Source organism: Solanum dulcamara, chromosome 4, assembly GCF_947179165.1.
Source record: "Solanum dulcamara chromosome 4, daSolDulc1.2, whole genome shotgun sequence".
Taxonomy (NCBI): Eukaryota; Viridiplantae; Streptophyta; class Magnoliopsida; order Solanales; family Solanaceae; genus Solanum; species Solanum dulcamara.
Genome location: NC_077240.1, coordinates 79,416,857 through 79,435,183, shown reverse-complemented (window position 1 = coordinate 79,435,183; position 18,327 = coordinate 79,416,857). Strand labels below are relative to the sequence as shown.

Sequence of the window (18,327 nt, the reverse complement as noted above, 5' to 3'; positions counted from 1 at the left end):
AAAATTGATTGGATACCATATCACCAACCTCTTTGACTTTGATATAGAACACATAAAGGGGGAGAGTCACAATCTCCCTTATTTCCTAACAATAAAATTCTTTTTTTGAAAGGCCAGTAACAATGCGATATTCCATAAATCAAAAAATTAAGAAAATCACATAACTCCTGTTGAGTAACCCCGAAATGCTAAAAGAAGTCGCATGTATCATGGCGAGCCTATATGAATTCTTCCCTCTTTTGCCCTATTGGTTTTTATTTTTTTAATAATCATTTGATGTTCGGAATTCATTAATCCGTCTTATTCAAATTCAAGCGGCATGAAACTCATTAAAGGGAGACCGAAACTATACTATGCAAAATTATGGATACGATTATACTAGCACTAACACATCGGATTTCACTAGAACACCAAAATTAAGCATGTTTAGGTGAAAGTAATACTAAAATTGGTGACCTTCTGAAAAGTCCTCGTGTTCCATCCTCTTTTTGGTTTCAAAAAGTAATATGGAAAATTTGCACCTTATTAAGTTATTTAAAAAATATATGGAGTAATGTTTCTTTTAATTATCTAGCATTTATGTTTCAAAATGATACTGGATGTTAAGGCTTACATGTTAAATCAAATAGGCCAAAAAGGTGCATTCCTTTTTCCTTTATTTTTTTGGGGTTTTTGATATAATCATTTTACTTTCGAAACTTATTGACTCGATTAATTCGAATTGTATTGCATAAGTTCATTATAAGGATAAACACTCCTAATCAGTAGCTTCTTCATTCACAAAGCTCAAACTTGAGATCTTTGATTAAGAATAATGAAATTTTGATTATTTTATTTTTCTCACCCTACCTTTTTGATACTTATTATTACTTATATTATATGCTTTCTATAATAATATTTTACATTTTCAGCAAAATTGTACTAGAGAATCTCCTCCTACATAGTAAAAATACAACAATAGCTTTTCGCTTCATCAAAATTTATTAGAAAATTAAGAAAATAAGGGAAGGAACTCCAATAACAATAAAGTATATATTAGCATATTCATCAATACTATACATTAATAAAAAGTAAAACCAGTCTAGTCATTCCTACCTATTCAGTTGATCCACAATTTTCATAAAACTATTAACAATAGATGAATAGAACACTCACACAAGCATATGAACTTGTTCTTGAAAAAGTTATCTTCCAAGTCCATGATATATATTGTTTGCTTTGGCTCAACAAATTCTATCGATTTGTCCATTGGATTACGCTATCATAGAACTCGTCCAAAAATGTATATACCATGTAGACTCCGATTATGCCTAGTAGTCTTTCATTTTTCTCTCTCATTCTAAAATGGAATTCTCCTAAAATGTCATGCGCATCCTTCTACACAAGTGTTTTTCATAAGTGTGATAGAAAAAAATATATATTAAAGACTAATTAAACCTCAACACTATCATTCCTATAGCTACAAAAAAAAACAGAAAGAGAGAAAATGTTAAATTATCTTTCATCATTGTATCCTAAATTATTAAAAGATGAAAAAAAAGGAAATCAAGAACAAAAATAAAAAAATAAAATATCAATGATGTACTTTATTCTGAATTGGATTTGAAGAACTTCTAGGCCTTCTTCTCAAACCATTTTCCAAAGCTTTCTTCTCATTCACTTTACCAATATTTGTAGAAATTGAATTGAAAGAAACCATTAATCTTCTTGAATATTGGGATTTTATTCCTTCAAGAATTAATGTGTCATCAAGTGAAAAAGATCTAGCAGAAATCATGATGAATAAATGAGAGAAAAATAAAACTAAAGTAAGAAGAAATAATGTTCTATGACTATTTTCCATAGTGGGGTACTTTAAGTTCAAATGGAAAATGGAGAAGTATATTTAGTTTACAACAAAACACTTGGTTTATATAAAGAATAGCATGAGGAATCCATTCTTGATATATAGTAATATGTCATGGCTTGTGATTAAATCTGACAAAACATGTGTAAATGGATAAAATATAAGAAAAAATGATAGTAATACTTGAAAGGATATAGTCCATAGTTTTGAAGATTCACGCTGAAAAGTCTCACTTGAAAAATAAAATATCATTAAAAGATTGATGAAGAAAAAATAGAAGAAGAATACTGAAAATACAAAAATGACTTAAATCATGTGCATCATTATATGAAATTCCAAATTTTACTAGTAAATATCCATGATTCCAAATTCCAAATTATATGAAATTCCAAATTCTTTTTTACTGATGTTGTTTAATAAGGATAGGATTTAGAAGCATAAAATTACACTGCCTTTCAAATGGTCTGCTCTTTAATTTTTGCCTTTCAAATGACTTGCTCTTTAATTTTTGGCTTTCAAATAATCTATTCTTTAATATTTGCTTTTCAAATAGGACGATCTTTGATTTTTCTTTCCCTATAGAAAAGAACTTATGCCTAGTGAGGCATAAGTTCTTTAAAAATTGAAATCATGTTCGAGTGTAACTTGATGGAAATATTATGATAAGAAAATATAAATTTATGCTCCACGAAAAAAATATTTATTACGAGGGACAAAAATTAAAGACAAGCACAATATAGGGGCAAAAATGTAAATCACCCCTTGGAAGCAGAAAAACATGTGAGACCTGATTTGACTAATATTTAGTAGATCTCTTTGATTCAAATCAATTTCCTAATTATTAAGACTATATAAAGAACATGTTCATGTGACTTTACGTAAGATACAAAATTAGTCCACTTTCTTTTGTGTACTTTTTCTTGTATTATATTTTAAGCATTTGAATCTAAGGTTTTTCAAGATTAAACAAGCACAGCTAAAATTAGTTGGGAAAGAAAATAGGATGCATGCTTTTAAACAGTAATAGTATAATATACAGTCAGATTTGATTAACAATCAATTTATGTAACAAACTTTTACTATAACAAATGAAGAGAGCGGAATGAGGATGGTCAGATGAATGTGTTGATATATTAGGAGAGATAGGATTAGAAACGAAGTCATACAAGATAAGGTCGATAAGACTTCAGTGCCGGGCAAAATAAGGATAGCAAGACTGAAATAGTTAAGAATAGGATGCACTAGTAAAAAGGTGCGAGAGGTTGACTATACCAAGTTTTAGGAGAGGTAAATGTAGGTCGAAGAAGAATGGGGTAGGTAATTACACAGGATATGACATATCTTCAGCTTACTAAAGATAAGACCGTAGATACGACAGTATAGAAATCGAAGATTAGGGTAGAACTTAGAAAGGTAGTAGATAGCTGAGGGTTGTCGTACTTTTTCATGGGAAAAGCATGTTTATAGTCTCCTCGGTTAATCTAGTTCTTATTTATTAGTTTTAGTTAGTATTTACATAGTATCTTTTTCTTCTATTTTTACGACTATGTGCTGCTTCTTCTGCATTATTCATCTTGCTATTTTGTTGTCATTATTTACTTTTCAATCATATACTCTGATTTCACTTATTTTGAGTTGAAGATCTATCACAAATAACTTCTTTACCTCATAAAGTTAGGAGTAAAGTTTGTGTATATCATATCCTCCTTAAATTTCACTTGTGGAACTACACTGAGTATGTTGTTGTGGTAAGCTTTTACTATAACGTGTACAGCTTTGTTTGGAACCAAATTCTATCATTATAGCGTATACATTTTGTAAAATGACATGTTTGTATATAACAACTAAATAAAATCTAAATGTCAAATGCTAATATAGGTTTGTAACAACCATTCACAGTAAAAAAGGATGTTGCTATAGAAAGATTTTACTGCAATTGGAGGAGCGAGGGGAAAGAAAGAAGAATTTTTTGAGTACGATAAGCAATCACTATAACATTCAAATCATGAATCCATCTCCGCCCTCAATGCAGGTAGGGATGCCAAAGCTTTAGAATGGAGGAGAGAATCGAAACCATCTCTACTCCTTTCTAGGTTCTTAATGTCACAATCGTGGCCTATTGATCTTCACTATGTGTTCAAATCTACCTTCGCGTATAAGACATTAAGGACCTATAAGTAGATCATCGAGCTTGCGATTATATTAGTTTATCTTTCGATCGATACACAGTTTCTTACGCGATGCCTTTCAAGAGGAAATGATTGATCAATGGTCAAAACAAACATACTAATTGAATTTATATTGGTATGGAACTCGCGAAAAAATGCATTCTCCCACACAAAAATACGTGTCGAAATGCTACAAAACCACCCCCACCCTCCACGAAAAAGGGGATACATAAAAGGAATAGCTATACCTTTTACACATTACTACAAGAACGTAAGCTAAAATTTCTATTGCATATACAAGTTAATATCTTGCATTATATAGTAGAGAGAATTTATGAGGAACAAGAAAGCATGCCTACACCGGGACGATAAGCCCAAGCTGGAGGCAGGCGCGCGTACTTCTCCATGCCAGGTTGTTCGTCAAATGGACGTTGCATAACTTTCAGTAGTCGTCGGACCTCCCCAAAATCACCTTGTTCAGCTGCGTCTATTGCACTTTGACATAGATAGTTTCTAAGGATGTACTTTGGATTTACGGAATTCATCGATGCCTTTCTCTCATCGTCCGATACACCACTAGTAGAGAGCTGTAGAGTACAATAGTGACTAGTTAAGCATCTTGCATGCAAGAAAAAATTACAGAGAACGAGAAGTGCAAGGGCGGAGCCAGATAGGGCCAAGGGGTTTCATCCAAACCCCCTTCGGTAAAAAAATATATTGTTTATACATGGTTACAATTTGTTATTCGGACAAAATAACAAATTGTAAACAACCGAGACGGTTTCACACCAGAATTATCATCGTCGACACAACAATTAAAAATACAATCAAAGTTGCAATAAAATAAAGCTATGTATTTACTTAAGCTAGATATTTCTACACCATGGAGGGACCGGGTAGATCTATGATAGGTTCAGTAGTTCAACTATACCTATTTCTTTCGACTTGAACTAAAAAGAGATTTATGTATACATATAATGAGATCAAACTCATTCTAAATCCACCGATGAGGAGGGGGGGTATCATTCCTGGAGAGTAATAATTCGGCCTTTCCACCAACAGCAGCCCGTGTCTAAGGGGAACAGAGCAGGTGAGGCAAATAGCTCTTCCACGCAAATGAGAACACTACGAAGATAGTCTAAAAGAAGGGCCTTCATAGCGCTCGAGCATGCTTATGTCACTCGATCCTTAGTTATTAGAGAACAAGTGAAGCAATGGGATTTAACTTGCAAAGAAGATATGACTTTGTCGACATGATTTATGATGCACTACGAGTCTACGAGTCTAAGACTGAGCTCAAGAAGAAGATGATTCCTATTCAAAGAAAAGAAGTTAATTATGCATACCTCCTGTATGTACGATTTCACCCAGCTTGTCCAAGCTTCCTTGCGCTCCTTACCAATATCCAACAGGGCAGCTTTCAGAGGAATCAGTAACTGGTTGTCTGGAATTGTAGGATCAGCTTTGATGTTTGACAGTAATCGGAAGAAGTTTGTGTAATCAACTTTATCGACAGCCATATTCTTAAGTAATTCACCAATCATCTGTTTATTGTACTTGACCAAACCAAGCTTTTTGGTCATGATAGCTTGATAGTCATCCATAAATTTGATGCCATACCTAAAAAAAAGTCAATTGGTGAAATGTCACTCAAAGGTATAAAGATGAAGACCAGCAACAGAAAGAATACACTCCAGCAAACTGTAGTATTTTTTGTCACCTCTCCATGGCATAATTTGCCTCCTTATCATTTAGCAACTGTGCAGTAGATAGAGTAGTAGCAAACTGAGCAACATTCCATAAACCTATATCCGGCTGATTCGCAAAGCAGTATCTTCTGCCAGGTAGATCAGTGGTGTTTGGTGTGAAACTGGGATCAAACGCATCTAAAAATCCAAAAGGGCCATAATCAATGGTCAGGCCTAACACACTCATGTTATCAGTATTCATCACTCCGTGTGTGAAACCAACACCTTGCCACCTTGCGATCGTGGAAGCAGTCCGCTCGGCAACTTCCACTGCCCATGCTGAATAAATGTACCCATACATTAACGCATATGAGAAAAGTAATTTGTCAAAATATGCAGATAAAAATATTTTTCTTCAGTTCCGTAATGAAAATGCACAATAAATAGCACAGAATATAATGAAATGAAGTTAGAACTATGTTACAAGAATACATGTAAACTCCACATCCATTTTTCCCGGTGTCAGATGAACTGAAAATACTTGCAAGCAGAAATTAAAACATATGGTCTTCCCTCTTATAAGACCAAAGGTAGCATCTTTTTATGACAATAAGGCACTTCCTTTCCTACAACAACATATCCCGTGTAGTCCCACAAGCGGGGTCTGGGGAGGGTAGAGTATACGCACCTTACCCCTACCTTGGGAGGTAGAGAAGCTTTTTCTGATAGACCCTCAACTCAAGGAAAAGCATTTCAAATTACACTCTACCTTCCCCAGATCCCAAGGTTAAATTTTTGGAGTCTAGAACTTTGCTTGGTACTGTATTAATCTGGATGGTGGAGCTCTAGTAGATCATTGTAAAGACCACACAAATGACCAGCAAAAGATTGTATTATCCTCCTTCACGTAGACATGGGAGGATCAAGAAGTCCACTGGCGGAAACAGGTAAAAATGAGAAGGTCATTAAGACTTTGCTGACAACGAAAATACTGGGACAAGTACTATCATCAATAGGCAATTACGATCACTAACATTAGTACATAAACAATCCATCCTTACATTCACTTCAAGATAATCAAGATTACCACATTGTATGGAGACCAAAATGTAGCATCTTTTAATGACAATAAAGTTTTTTAGATTCTGAAAATAGAAGTTCGCCTCAAAGTAACCACCAGCTGGATGTTAGAAGCCTGACATATCATTACCAAGCCCGTACAAATAGCTAGTAAAACACATTATGTTATACCTTCCACTTAGACATGGGAGGACATTAAGGACCACAGCAGAAGCATATAAAAACATTAAGAGTCTTGCTGACAACCGGAATGTTGAGACAAGGACTACTCATCAAGAAGCAATTTACCATCACTCTCTTTGGCCACACTCAATTCAGCAATAAAAAGGAGAACAGATTTAGCACAGGCACAAACAATCCACCCCTATATTCACTTCAAGAAGAGCAATATATTCACCTGCATATTTGTTTGAAGTTAAATCCACAACCGAATCATCTTCCTCGCCTGTGCTGAATGATATGCTTTCACTCTTACTCATGTTCTCTAGATGGGGGAAATGATGTCTAATTGTGTAATCTGCTAAAGTACGCACAATCTCAAGGTCTTCTTTATCCCTAGAGGCATGTAATTGGTAAGAACCAAAGCGCAGAAAGGATTGAGCAACTCTGCAGACAATGGCACCAGGCTCATCCTTTGGATTCCCGCTGCATGAATAAGAATAGAGTCATGCATAGCATGAACAAAAAACAGACGAATGGATCAAAAAACAACTAACACAAGCATAATCCTATAACATGGCTCCCTATACATACTCAAGTCTACAATGAAAATACTATATAGGTGTTTAGGTGGTTCTCACCAATTTTAGCAAATAAACTGCAAGTATATCATTCTCCCAAGAGTTCTCAACACGAGAACATTTCAAAGAAAAATGATAGACATATTGTACAATTAACTACATAAGAGAGAGAGAGAAAGAAATTGAAGTCTCAATGTATCCTTGCTGATTAAATGGCACAAAACTGTAAAGAGTAACGTACTCATAAAACATGTCCCTGGTGACATCTTTTCCTGTCATTACAAGACAGAATGCTCTTGTAGTTGGGATTCCAAGACTATGCACTGCTTCACTGCAGAGGAACTCCCGAATACTACTCCGAAGCACTGCGAGACCATCAGCAAAACGGCTATATGGGGTCTTCCCAGCACCCTTTAGCTGCAGTTCCCATCTTTCAGACTTTGAATTCAAAACCTCTCCAAGAGTTATTGCTCGACCATCACCTAGCTGACCAGCCCACGTCCCAAACTGATGTCCTCCATAGTTCTGAGCATAAGGCACACTGCAGAAGCAAATTCAACCTAACATGCTGTCAGACTATTAAAAGTTTAAGCAGATCCAAATTAGAGAAGAGAAGTGACACTTACGCTCCGACTAAAGGTGATGCCCCTGAGAACAGAAGTGGAAAATCAGGCCTCTTAAATCTGAAAGGTTAAAAGAACTCAGCGTCACTTCCATCACAATACATTAGAAAGGACAATCTTCAGCAAGCATTAAAACCTCACTCTTTAGGATCCAACTCAAGTAACTCTGCTACTGATTCTGACCACACTACGAGCTGAGGATTCTCCACCTCAACAGAAGGCAACACTTTCGTATAGCACGCATGCAATACCTACATAAGCACAATATTTGACTCTAATAAATAACTTGCAACATAATTCTCCACCTCAATGCAACAATATCAACGTCATCTCATCATCTTCAAAGTCAAAGGGGACTGCAGCAATTACTACATATGGAAAAGCAGGATTTCAACTTTCTTGCTATGCAGACACTACTAGCATAGGATCATATTGTAAGGTATTAACCTTCCTAATTTTGCTAGTAGCCATGAAACAAGTCTATTTTTTTTCTCTTTTTTTAGAAAGGTTGTAAACCATTCGGATATTCCCAAATGGAAATTGAATTCACAGAACTTACCTAGTACCTGAACTATGAGAGTTGAAGAAAGGGAACCTCAACTGAAACTAATTTCAATGCCATATCTGTCAAGACAATTGGTGGAAGCACAATTTTGTACAGGCATGAATAACTAGCAAGAAAATTTCTCCATCACCTAAAGCAATAAAATACTTTCTTCACATTAAAATTTAAAGGGACTGCAGCAGTTATTACATAAACAACATTAAGATTTCGACTTTTTGGCTTTGTGACCAAAGAGACTGTCTCATAAACTATCAGAAGATGAATGTTTCCACAAGTAAAGACTGTCTCATAAACTATCAGAAGATGAACCTTTCCACAAGTAAGAGCACTAGAAGTCCCAACTTGATTTGATACAACACACGAGAACCACATGCCAAAAGCTAGCTATTAAGGAGGGAGAGCCCAAGGCTATATAAGCTCCACATCAGCTTCCCATTTAACCGATGTGGAACTCAAGTCCCATACGTTGCAATAGGATCATACCAAACCACCACACTCTGCATCCGTCGTCCTCGACGACTCCACACTGGGTAGCTTTTCCTCTACCACAAATAGGTAGCTCTTTCCTAGGTAGCCCTTTTATAGTCAGGTGCCCAGGTGCCTCCATGGCACGGTGGGCACAAAGGGTGGTGGATGGCTCAGTTACAACTCCGAGAAAACCACATCCCAAAAGTTTAGATGTTATCAATGATTATTATAAGCATGTTTTCATACGAATTACATGATTTCGAGTTGAATTATGAATGTCCATGCATAAAGCTATTTTCAATCATGATTATGAAGTTCAAAGATGATTAATCTTATGAAATTTGAAAGAATGATAGAATGATGATGAAAGGGCTTCTTAGCCAAAAAATGGATTCTATGTGATACGGACAATTCTCACATATTCGAATCAAAGAAAGATTTTTAATGAGCTAGCTATTAAGGTGGGAGAGCCTAAGGCTATATAAGCTCCACATCAGCTCCCATTTAACCTATGTGGGACTCAAATCCCATACCTTACAATAGGATCATAACACAGACTCAACATCATTAGTGAAGAATTCATGAAATTCCAACTATTCAATTCAAAAGAACCAATTCGATAAAGATCACAAATTCAATTAAAACCCAATCTTAATACAAAACAAAAAAACACAAATATCAACAAGATTTTTCTTTTAAAACAAAAAACTCTCTCGGAATGGTATCTGTTCTTGGATCAGCCAGCAGTTCACGAACAAAAGAATGATGGTAGGAAAATAATACTCCCTCTGTCACATTTTATGTGGCACTCTTTCCTTTTTAGTTTGTCCCCAAATATAATGTCACCATACTATAGTAGAAACTATTTAACTTTAAAATTCTCATTTTTGCCCGTAATGAAATAATTTACAACCACACAAATATGTAAACATTGTTTTAGACCACAAGTTTCAAAAGTATTTCTTTTTTTCTTAAACATCGTGTCAAGTCAAAAGGTGCCATATAAAATGGGACGGAGGCAGTAATAATAATACTGATAAGGGTACTAGACAACACTCACCTCCTACTAAACTTCTGCCATAATCCTCTACCTCCATATCTTTCTACCTAGCACAGTAAGCTGCAAGACTGTCATGTCTGGTCTAATCACCTCTCCCAAGATTTCACCAGCCTACATCTACCTATCCTTATATCCATTATAGCCAACCTCTCGCGCCTCCTCGCCTAGACATCTATGCACCTTCTCCTCACATGCCTCCCTCATCTTATCCGCCACGGAGTTCCCTCCCACCTTGGCCCCAACTTGAAATCAAACTCCACAATATCAGTAAAGAATTCATGAAATTCCAACTATTCAAATTCAAAACAACAGCAATCCAATAATGATTAAAAAAATCAATTAAAACTCAATCTCAATACAACATAATTAAAAAAATACACAAATACTAACAAAAAACATAAAAGGAGAAAGAAAAAAAACCTCTCTTGGAATGGTATCTGTTCTTGGATCAGCAGGCAGTTCACGAACAAAAGAATGATCCCAATTAAGTTCTTCAAGTTTCAACATACGTATACTGTTACTTCCATCATTTCCCAAACTCTGCTTCTTCAATTTGTCAGCAACTGAATCAACCGTCACAGCAGTTGATTCCATTGACGATGGAGAAAAAAACAAAGCACGGCGGCGATTGGGTTGAATTGGGTATGAAAAGGGGTTCTTTGGGTGGTAAAAGAAATTGGGTCGAAGAGATTTGGAGAAGAGAAAAGCGGTAGATGAAGAAGAAGAAGTATGAGAGAGTGAAGCTGAAATTTTGGAAAGTATTTGCATACTTGTTTGTATGTTTTAATTTTAATGGGGACTGAAATGAAATAGTACTAAAAGTGTGTTTTATTATTTATGTTGAGAAACTTGAAACTTTGATCTCTCAACTATGGTAAAAAAAAATACAGTTAGATAGGTGTTAATAATTAAGAGTTATTTTTGTGTGGATAATTTTCAATCATAATTATAAGTTACTGTCATTAACCCTCTGTCATCGTCATCACTGTCAACCATCACCAATCAGTTGTCATCATATTAATTATCTCTATCATTACAATCATCACGATCAACCATCATCGCTGAAAATAATTATTATTAGCCGCTATTATATTTATCACTTTTATTATGATAATTATATTCAATGTCGATCACCACCATTGTAGTTGTCACCATCACCATAATTATTAATCATTAGCACTATTGCGGTTAATTTCTACTACCAACCACCTCTACAATAGCAATTAGCATCACCGTCAGACGTCAACTACCACAAACACCATCATCAACTGCCAAATATTCTTTGCTCACCAGCATCAACACTATCAACTACTAACATCAACGAACTCCATCATCGTAGAACCACCAGCATCAATGTCGCTAACGATCAACCATCTCTGCTTTCATAACCACCATTGACAATTATCAACGGAGCCAACTACATATCTACTATCTCCATCAGTATAATTATATACATTATCATCACTACAGCCACTGTCTTTGTCGTCATCTCTGTTTTTACTATCAACCACTACCATTATTATGGACAATTCCTACTATAAATTACCATCTCTACCATGACAACTAGCGTCATCGTCAACTACTACCAACACCTTGTAAATCACCACACATCTTTCCGCCATCACCATCAACACCCGTTAACTACTAACATCCGCCAACTCCACTATTACAACCATCACCACTAACCACTTATGCTATCACAACGACCACTATTGTCGTCAACCACCAGCCACCACCATTGCTAACCATATTCATATCACTAGGAACAAAAACATTTCATTTTTAATTTTAATCAAATAATAATTTTATTTTATTAAATTTAGATTTTTAAAAATATATAATTACTTTTTTATTGAAATTGTATATGTATTATATTTAAAATAAATAAATTATGTATATTCATGTATTGAAAAATAAACAGTCTTAATTATTTAGTATTTCAATCTAGAAACAATATCTTAATCATTAAGATGTTCATTCAAATTTAAATGTCTTAATTTTAATGCAAATAAAAGGAATATTTGTTCATCAATACTTAACGAGCTATTTAATAATGTCAATTAAAATTTAAATCGATCATATTGTTACCTCTTGATTATTAGGTTGTCCAATTAAGAACTTCCTTTGTCTCTTTGAGTACATTAACACTTTTATTATTATATATTGGTTTGATTAAAAAATATGATCAGTAAGAATTTTTATAGTCGATCTAACTTATTTGGTATTGAAGCTTAAGTTAGGAAACAACTACCACAAGAAGGAAATGTATCGTATCATTGTGTGCTCAATATATACTATGAGGACCAAAATTAGAGATTTATCTCTGTGTGAGGAGCCAAAATTGAAATTTACTTTTTTATGTTTTCTTGGAATTTAAGTAGTTTTATTAGGGTCATATATTTTTTATATATATAATTATATTTGTGTTTGAGACTTTGACTTTTCGTTGTTTGTCATTGTCCTACCTAGTTTCTTTGCAATACTAACTTTTGGAATTTGAAAAAAAATGATTTTGGGATTGTGTTCAATTTGTTGTTTATTTTCTTTCCTTTTCTCTCATTTCATTGTCTTGTTTGGCTCCTTGATAAAATTATAACGATATTGAGAAAATTAGCATGATAATATAAGAGCGATTTACAATCAATCTCCACAACAAAGATGCATATCAATGTGGCTACCAAATCATTGCCTAATAGGGATAAAAAATATATTTATAATGTTTGCACCGAATCAATGAATGCATGACATATATTTAAAAATACTCAACATATCACTGAACCATGATTACTCAACGTGCACTTTCATTAAGTCACTTAATCATGATAACTTGAATTATTTTGGTGTAAATATCCCATGCGGATAAGTATTTACCGTCTAGCATATTTGCCATGTTCTTTAATGTTGGTAAAAAACAATCTAGAGTTTAGGAGGCTCCTCTAATAAGATTAGAATTTTGATTTGTTGCTAAATGATCTAAAGATATAACTCCTCTGGTGTGAACTTGCTCATATTGCTGGTCTCAAATTCAGATAAAAGAAAAGGATTGCGATAAACTGACGAGAAAAAATCACCTAGTATTTTTGCATTCGATTTTGGATTCTTTAACTGTGTGCTCTAAAATCAAGAATGGAAATCTCAGAAACAACTGCAATGTTTAATTTGTCTGAATATATTGATCCATATGATGTTGAGCAATATACAACTTAAGAGCTATGTTGTTCGGACTCTTCAAAAATGTCACCAAGTGTGTGTCAGATCCTTTAAAAGTAGTGCATTTATGGAGGATCCGAAACGGGTATGACGGCATTTTTGAAGAGTCTGAACAACATATCTACAGAGGGCTTTAGGAAACAGTTCCTAAAAACACATTTGAGAAAGATAATCCTTCGATTGCTGTCCAAGATCTGCTACTTCAATTGAGCATCAAAATACTGGGAAGCCAGACTTTGCGAAGTCAGTGACTGCTCGTCTCCACCGCGGTCCAGTTCCGACTGAAAAGAGCAATAAGTCCCGTTTTAGATATATCAAAACAATGTCAAATGTTAAATTCTAACTCGGAAAAGAAAAAAACAAGTAGTTTTCATGAAAACGAAGACAAATAAATCAGCAGGTGCACAATGAATTACCACAGTATCATGAAGTTATGCATATATCTGATTACACAGCTCGTTGGAAATCGATAAATAGAAGTAGGAAGGGGTATTTTGTCAGTCTCTCCCTAATTCATCAGTATGCATTTCGAGATAAAAAAGTTGATAAGGAAAATTCCAATTAGAGGATGTACAACAGAACTGGTTGTTGCATATAAAGGCACGTTGACAATTTACCTGATCGATTTCGCTGGTGATTTCAGCTGATTAACGACAGTCCTTTTCCTTTGTTGACAGCATTTGGTTCAATGTTAAGGCCACTAAGAACAATGTCATCAACTATTTCTGAAGCCACTTACTACATCGTCTCAGAAGTTATCTGACTAAGAACACGTGATACACAAAATCATCTTTTGGATCATTTCTATTGCTAGTCTTTGAACTATGAAACTATCGCGCCTTCTCCAATGAGGCAAGTAGGTTTCGGAGCTCTGCTGCTTTGCTAGTCATTCCATTTACTGAATATGCTTTAATCATACTTCTGTATGTTATCTTATCTGGCTTACATCCACTCCGTTCCATCATCTCGAGCACCCCTTTCAACTCTGTGAAGCATCCCATCATCCCATATGCATCCACTAGGCAGTTAAAAAACACGGTGTCAAGTGCCACATCAGAATTCTCAATAAACCGCAAAACAGCTCCAAGTTTTTCAGCTTTACCAGCTTTCCCATAAGCTCTAACAAGAGAACAAAGAGTAACACAGTTTGGTTTTATCCTCTCAGACTGCATCAGCCGAAAAAGAAATTCCATCTGCTTTAAATCTCCAGCCCTTCCAAATGCATCTATTACGATATTGTAAGTAACAATGGTCCATGAAAAGTGGTATTTCTGCATAAACTCCATCACAGCACCCATTTTCTCGTAATTTTCTGTTTTCCCGTATGAATCTAAGAGTATGTTGAATGTCTTGATACTAGGTTCAATTCCAGCACTCTGAAACTTCTCATAGCATTTTTCCATCATTTCTATTTGCCCACTGCCACCAAATGCTCTCAATGTTGAGTTCATGGTCCACACATCTGGCTTGCAGTCTCTTCGCCGCAGCATTTCGACAAGTGTGGATTCCATCTCTTTAAACCTTTTGGCAATTAAAGAAAAAGAATCAACTTCCCTATCATAAAAACTAATGCCAGGCACCTGCCTCGAGAAATGATAATCAACGGATACAAAAAACATTTTCTCAGCAAAGATGTCACAAAACCCAAGTTAGATATGATTGTGCAGCTTAAGGTTTTCCATCTGATAATCCACTTAACATTTTTCAGTTGTTTCATCTCTCATTTTGGATATCGTAAGCTAATAGAAACTCATTTCTAGTTGTGTTATAATTAGAACTTTCAATGAATAAAACCATACCAATGAATAGCAATCAAACCTTTTCGCTTTGCCATAGGAATCAATGAGAGTATTATATGTTACTGTATTGGGCTTAATCCCCATACATTCCATGTCGGAAAGCAGAATTTGCACTTTGTCAAAGTCATAAACCTGCAGGCAGGACTTTATCAGGATGGTATATGTGAATACATCAGGGAGGCAGTTTGGAATGTTCTTCATCTCTTCCAGGATAGAAAAAGCTTCATGAAAGTGACCACTGCGGCTATAGGCGGACAAAAGAGCAGTGTAAGCTTCTTGATTCATGACACAGCCTTCCTCCACCATCATCTCGAATAAAGATTGAGCCTTCTCAGGTTCCTTACATTTCCCAAGCATGACAATTAATTTGATATAAATACCCACATTGGGCCTGTACCACAACTGCTCCTGGAGGAGTTCAAAGACCTGAAGGGAAAAGAAAAATCAAGATTATAACGGATTGTCAGATTCTTGCACGTCTTCAACAGAATTTAGTAACACCGCCAAAACATAAGCAAATGTTTCTGAACTATCAAAATGAATTTAGAATATATTGTTGGAATCTAGAAAATCTTTCCTCTCACACATCAACACAACATCAACAACAACAACAATATAGCCGGTGTAATCCCACAAAATGGGTCTGTGGAGGGTAGGTAAAATACTATAACTATGACAAAACATATTGAACAGTAACTACAGCAAAAAAATACAACGCGACAGATAGTAACTACAGCAAAAAAAAATACAACTCGACAGATAGTAACAGAAATTGAGGAAATCATCTCTCGTATGCACAACAATGGCACTTCCTTAGTAGAAACCACTCTTCTGGCAATGCACTAGCATGAATCAACTGGAACAAGGAAAAATCAATAGATGCTGCAGAGGCCTTTTTTTTTTTGAATTCAATTTGTAAGTGGCCAAAAGATCTCATTTTCTCGAAAAATTCCAACTTGGAATCCAAAATTAACAAACAAAGAACAGGAAAACTCAACATGTGCTTCAATTTGAGTTCCACAATTAAGAACCAAAAATAGTGAAAAAAACTCAAAATCCCAAGTTGGGTTTCAAACTTAAGAACCAAAAAGAGAGATAAAAACTCAAAATCCCAATTTGGCTTCCAAAATTGAGAGCCAAAAAGAGTGAAAAAACAGAAAATCCCAATTTGGGTTCCAACATTAAGAGACAAAAAGAGAGAAAGGAACTCAAAATCCCAATTTGGGTTCCAAAATTAAGAACCAACAAGAGTGAAAAAACACAAAATCCAAATTTGGGTTCCTCAATTAAGAACCAAAAAGAGAGAAAGAAAACTCAAAATCCCAGTTTGGGTTCCAACATTAAGTACCAAAAAGAGAGAAAAAAATTCAAAATCCCAATTTGGGTTCCACAATTAAGAACCAAAAAGAGAGAAAAAAAAATCAAAATTCCAATTTGGGTTACAAAAAACACACACCTTAAGAGCAGATTCCCAACGCAAAGCAGTAATACGTTCATGAAGAGCTTCAAGAACAGTACGAGGCAATAGTTTCTTCGAATTCCCTTTCTTCTTCTTATACTCAATCACTGCTTTAGTAGCTTCTCTTCGAAGAATAATCGATACCGCTTTCTGTGAAGCTATCTTTTTGTTCGTTTCCTCTTTCCTTTCCTTTGCTTCCTTCTTCTCCTTCACCTTCTCAACCTCCATTGAAGAAGAAGAAGAATTCGGTTTCATGGGTTTGGATCCGGGTACAGTAACTTTCCGGTGGGTTAATGGGTCGGATCTTTGTGACCCGACTGATTGTGGAGGAATTGGATTCAACGGTCCGAAGAGGGACGCCATTAGAATTGGTTCGCTGATGTCTCAAAAATATGAGGCTGTCATTAGTAAACGATATGATTATGCGTGTCAGATTTATGCGGAGCGAGACGAGTTGAATATAAAAAGTAATTTCTACACGAACTGGGTGGCGGGGGGTGAGCTGAAATCTTTGATTTATGCAAATTCACTCTGCAATTACATATCATCTCGTATCGTTTGTCATTTGTTTAATACATATATAGACATTTTAATTTAATTTTAATAGATATATTTAAATATCTTAGCTCATTTTTAATGTATCAGTTGAAATGTCTAGACTTCTTTAGAATTTATATGTTATCAAATTGGATTTAGACTTTATCGACTTATTTCATATCATGATTCAGGCGTTAAAAATCAGTGAGGTTTATTCTTTCTTTTCGATGCACGTGGAACTACTGTCAATGATTTACTTCTTGAGAATGTGAAAAAAAAAGATTACTACGTAATTTTTGAAATATGCCTATATCTATCGCTTTTGCTTCATTGATTTGATTATCTCAATAGATATCGAGACTCATATTGAAAATCAAAAATATAGTAATTCAAACTATAAGACATAAGAGTAATTCAGGATAGTGGGTAGAGCATATCTTTTTCCCAAACTACTTTACTCACTGAAAATCATTCCACGTACACGAAATGGGGAACTCAAATGCCAACACATAAATAGAAAGAGTCATGCTTCAAAGTGGAATTCTTCTAAGATTCATTGCTCGATTTTGCTGCATGCTCTGCTCCCAGTATTGAAAGTACACGAAATTTAGTGAAAATTAGACGGAGTGTTTAGTTATCAGTTAAAACTAAGTTGAAATATCTAAATGAGTACTATCAAAATTGGAGAACTTATTTGCCTACTAAGATTAAGTTTAAATATCTATTTAAGTTTTTAACAGCTCTTACAAAAAATTTTAAGGACTCAAAACGGGGAATTGATTCTATCTTTTCTACCCTAATCCTTGAGTTTTAGATATATTTTATTTGAACCGATAATTTATCAAAAATAATATTTTCACCTTCTCAATATAGGATAAAATTACATACATATCACTCTTCATAAATTTCACTATTATAAAGTTATAGTGGGTATGATATTACTTATTACTTACCAAACAAAAATAGTAATTAGTATTAGAGTATTAGTTAATCAAAAATTTGAAGGTATGGTTAGTTTAATCCTATTTTCTTGTAATTACTCTATTTATATCCTACTTTTTTTAGATTCATCTTTTAAATTATT

General features: G+C 34.7%; 2 protein-coding genes across 3 annotated transcripts; both read right to left on the bottom strand.

Moving 5' to 3' along the window:
• Positions 1 to 4,111: 4,111 nt before the first annotated feature.
• On the bottom strand, positions 4,112 to 11,037 carry LOC129887779 (uncharacterized). The gene is made up of 8 exons (XM_055963000.1): positions 10,659 to 11,037; positions 8,287 to 8,396; positions 8,149 to 8,205; positions 7,764 to 8,063; positions 7,180 to 7,427; positions 5,735 to 6,041; positions 5,361 to 5,634; positions 4,112 to 4,601 (listed from the first exon to the last, which is right to left on the bottom strand). The coding sequence occupies exons 1-8, from the start codon at positions 11,004 to 11,006 to the stop codon at positions 4,347 to 4,349; spliced, it is 1,899 nt and encodes a 632-aa protein (XP_055818975.1). The 5' UTR covers positions 11,007 to 11,037; the 3' UTR covers positions 4,112 to 4,346.
• A 2,336-nt stretch (positions 11,038 to 13,373) lies between these two features.
• Positions 13,374 to 17,257, bottom strand: LOC129887778 (pentatricopeptide repeat-containing protein At5g48730, chloroplastic). 2 transcript variants are annotated; one of them, XM_055962999.1, is made up of 5 exons: positions 16,704 to 17,257; positions 15,267 to 15,673; positions 14,551 to 14,969; positions 14,066 to 14,466; positions 13,374 to 13,729 (listed from the first exon to the last, which is right to left on the bottom strand). In XM_055962999.1, exons 1-4 carry the CDS (start codon positions 17,067 to 17,069, stop codon positions 14,279 to 14,281), a joined length of 1,380 nt encoding a protein of 459 aa, XP_055818974.1. In that variant the 5' UTR covers positions 17,070 to 17,257; the 3' UTR covers positions 13,374 to 13,729; positions 14,066 to 14,278. The 2 variants fall into 2 exon arrangements, with proteins under 2 accessions (XP_055818974.1, XP_055818973.1); XM_055962998.1 differs by having other exon boundaries at positions 14,066 to 14,969.
• Between the last annotated feature and the right edge of the window lie 1,070 nt (positions 17,258 to 18,327).

Excerpts from the sequence above, each read along its gene's own strand:
- LOC129887778 (XM_055962998.1), bottom strand. The coding sequence starts at position 17,069 with ATGGCGTCCCTCTTCGGACCGTTGAATCCAATTCCTCCACAATCAGTC. Across the intron at positions 15,674-16,703 it reads GTTGGGAATCTGCTCTTAAG|GTCTTTGAACTCCTCCAGGA; the intron begins GTGTGTGTTTTT and ends TTTTCCCTTCAG. Across the intron at positions 14,970-15,266 it reads TCCTATGGCAAAGCGAAAAG|GTTTAAAGAGATGGAATCCA; the intron begins GTTTGATTGCTA and ends AATTGCCAAAAG.
- LOC129887779 (XM_055963000.1), bottom strand. The coding sequence starts at position 11,006 with ATGCAAATACTTTCCAAAATTTCAGCTTCACTCTCTCATACTTCTTCT. Across the intron at positions 8,397-10,658 it reads CAGATACCATTCCAAGAGAG|GTATTGCATGCGTGCTATAC; the intron begins GTTTTTTTTCTT and ends GTGCTTATGTAG. Across the intron at positions 7,428-7,763 it reads ACCAGGGACATGTTTTATGA|CGGGAATCCAAAGGATGAGC; the intron begins GTACGTTACTCT and ends TTATTCATGCAG.